At 36.4% G+C, this 2,618-nt stretch overlaps 1 protein-coding gene across 1 annotated transcript; it reads right to left on the reverse strand.

Moving 5' to 3' along the window:
- Window positions 1–1,191: 1,191 nt before the first annotated feature.
- On the reverse strand, window positions 1,192–2,336 carry LOC109376413 (proteasome subunit alpha type-1). The gene has a single exon (XM_019632330.1). It carries the CDS (start codon window positions 2,292–2,294, stop codon window positions 1,503–1,505), a length of 792 nt encoding a protein of 263 aa, XP_019487875.1. The 5' UTR covers window positions 2,295–2,336; the 3' UTR covers window positions 1,192–1,502.
- Between the last annotated feature and the right edge of the window lie 282 nt (window positions 2,337–2,618).

The raw sequence follows: 2,618 nt of genomic DNA on the forward strand, positions 1-2,618 counted from the left end.
ATATCCAGGTGTTCCACTTACTGGTGACACAACCATATGCTAGTTGTTGACTTAGTGTGTATAATGTGTTCTGAAAGATGGTCCTCAATCCATGCAGAGTAGCATTCCCATGTTGGTGCCTCAGTTGTTACTTTCACAAGACTATTCCATTACTCTCTCAGGCCAGCAACTTCAATGCAATATGTGATAGAACTAGTGGGTTTCATTACCATGAGTTCATTGTTAAACTTCCTTTGTTACTATAAAGTGGATTTCTTGGTGTGATGTAATGTTATGTATACTATGTTGTCAGATCAAACACTCCATAATCTGGCTGAGGCCATGTAGGCAGGAAAGATAAGCTAATGCCTATGGATGTGAATCTGTCCATAGAATGTCCTTAGGTGTGATAAAACTAAATATTGTAGCATGCGAAAAAGAACAATTTGTGCTGCATTTTTTGGAAATGAAAATAACCTTTCTACTGGAATAGCAAGGTACCGTCATTCCAAATTTTTGAAGAGCTCTTCTGGAGACTTTTGTAATAGAACAGAATCTGTGGTACTCAGGAGAGTTTCTTGCTGAAGTGAATGCCAATGTTTATTTATGTTTTTCACACATTCATATTAGCATTCAAATATAATAACAGTAAATAATCTATAATAATTTATTTAATATGTGTGTTCAATATGTATATATAAGATTTATATCTATATCTATGTTATGTCTCCCCATTAGAATAAATGCTCCCTAATTACAGGAACTGCACATAATCCAAACAATCTAAAATTACTAAGTACCATGCACTATAGAAGTGATCATTAAGTCTCTGTAGATATGATAATAATTCTTCCAAATTATAAACCAGACACTTTGTTAACTTATGATTTTCAGATGACTGTTACTTAAGAAGTAGCTGTGAACAGTCTGTCACTTTAAAAATGGGGTAATGAGGATCACCCTCTGGGTAACTCAGTTCTGATATTTCAGGTGAACTATTTCCCTAGAAAGGAAATTGAAGGATTCCAAAGAAACGAGAGCAAAACTTTGGTCAGGATAATTTAGCACATTGAACAAGCTTGAGTTTAGCAAAATACTGACTTCTTTACAATAGATAAGAATCTGCATAAAGGGCTTTATTTTATGCTACCATTTATGCAAACAAATGAAACATTTTATTTATTTATTTATTTATTTATTTATTTTTTTTACACCAATAGGTGAAACAATTTTATTTCACAGTTGTCTTTAAAACCACAAAGACACTATATTCTTTATATAAAAACATTAGTACAGATAACTATACTTTCTAGAAAATGATTATATAGACCCTCTCAAAGAAAAATGCATCACAATATATGGTTTAGTGAAGGGGATCGGAAAAAAATCACACCTGGACTGATTCTTAAAACATACCATGTCACCATTACAGATCTTTTGGTTCAAAGTATAGATTATTGTCATCAGTACATGTTCTTGCATTCTTACATATTTGATAATACACATATAGACTGATTCATCGCTTAATGCTCCATTGGTTCATCGGCCTTTTCTGCAGGTTCATCAGCAGGTTGAGCAGGCTGTACTTTTCTCTGTGGCCTTTCTTCAAGACCTTCCAGGAATGGAGACACATCGTCATCATCATATATTGTAAACTCCAAGTCTTTACCAACAATTCCAATGGAAACATTCTTTGTAGTTAAGTCCTGTTCTGCAGGAAGTGTCTCTCGTAAGGCACGCAGACCATGCTTAACCAGTTCATTCAAGTTACACTCCATAAACTCAGACATATGTCTCTCCAAGTAAGTACGAGCTGATTGAGATCGGGCTCCAATGGACATAGCTCTGCAGTCAAAATAATTGGCAGATGGACAGGTTTGGAAAATATGAGGGCCCATATCATCATAACCAGCAATAAGCAGCCCAACACCATATGGTCTCCGGCCATATCTTTGCGTTGGTATCTGGGTCTTGCTTCCAATTAGAGCTACAAGACGAGACACAGGAAGAGGTCTGTCAAATACAAATCTGGAATCCAAACACTCCTGGCGCATAAAATTACATAACAGTCTGGCATCAGCAGTAAGTCCTGCAATTGAGATACCAATATGGTTGTCAACATGGAGAATTTTTTTCTGATGAGCTGCGAGTTCTGACTGTGCTCTCTTCAATGCAACCAACACTGCATGGGTTTTTGATTTCAGACCAACGGTAGCTGAACCTTGTTTGACAGCTTCCATTGCATATTCAATTTGATGAATCCTGCCCTGAGGGCTCCAAACAGTGACATCATTGTCATACTGGTTGCGAAACATGTTTCCCTCGCGGGCCTGGCTGTACCCTTCAGTAGAGATGCGGATCCACAAATGAAACATTTTAAATGAAGATTTAAAATGGAAAGATTTCTCATTTCTATACACTCTAATAATACGCTCCAATGACCTGAGAATCTTAGGACATTTTTACTAACAGCCACTACTGTACAATTTCTAAAGGAACATTTTTTTTTTCTTTGTGACAAAACTCACACCCCACACAAACACACACACACACACACACACACACACACACACACACACACTAACTCAATTTTGTGAATTTTCAACCCCTGTGTAAAACATTTAAGAGCCTTTATTACT

The sequence above is a fragment of the Hipposideros armiger genome, unplaced genomic scaffold (genome assembly GCF_001890085.2).
Source record: "Hipposideros armiger isolate ML-2016 unplaced genomic scaffold, ASM189008v1 scaffold_1123, whole genome shotgun sequence".
Classification (NCBI taxonomy): domain Eukaryota; kingdom Metazoa; phylum Chordata; class Mammalia; order Chiroptera; family Hipposideridae; genus Hipposideros; species Hipposideros armiger.

What these genes read in the sequence shown, in the direction of transcription:
- LOC109376413 (XM_019632330.1), bottom strand. Translation starts at nt 2,294, where the DNA reads ATGTTTCGCAACCAGTATGACAATGATGTCACTGTTTGGAGCCCTCAG.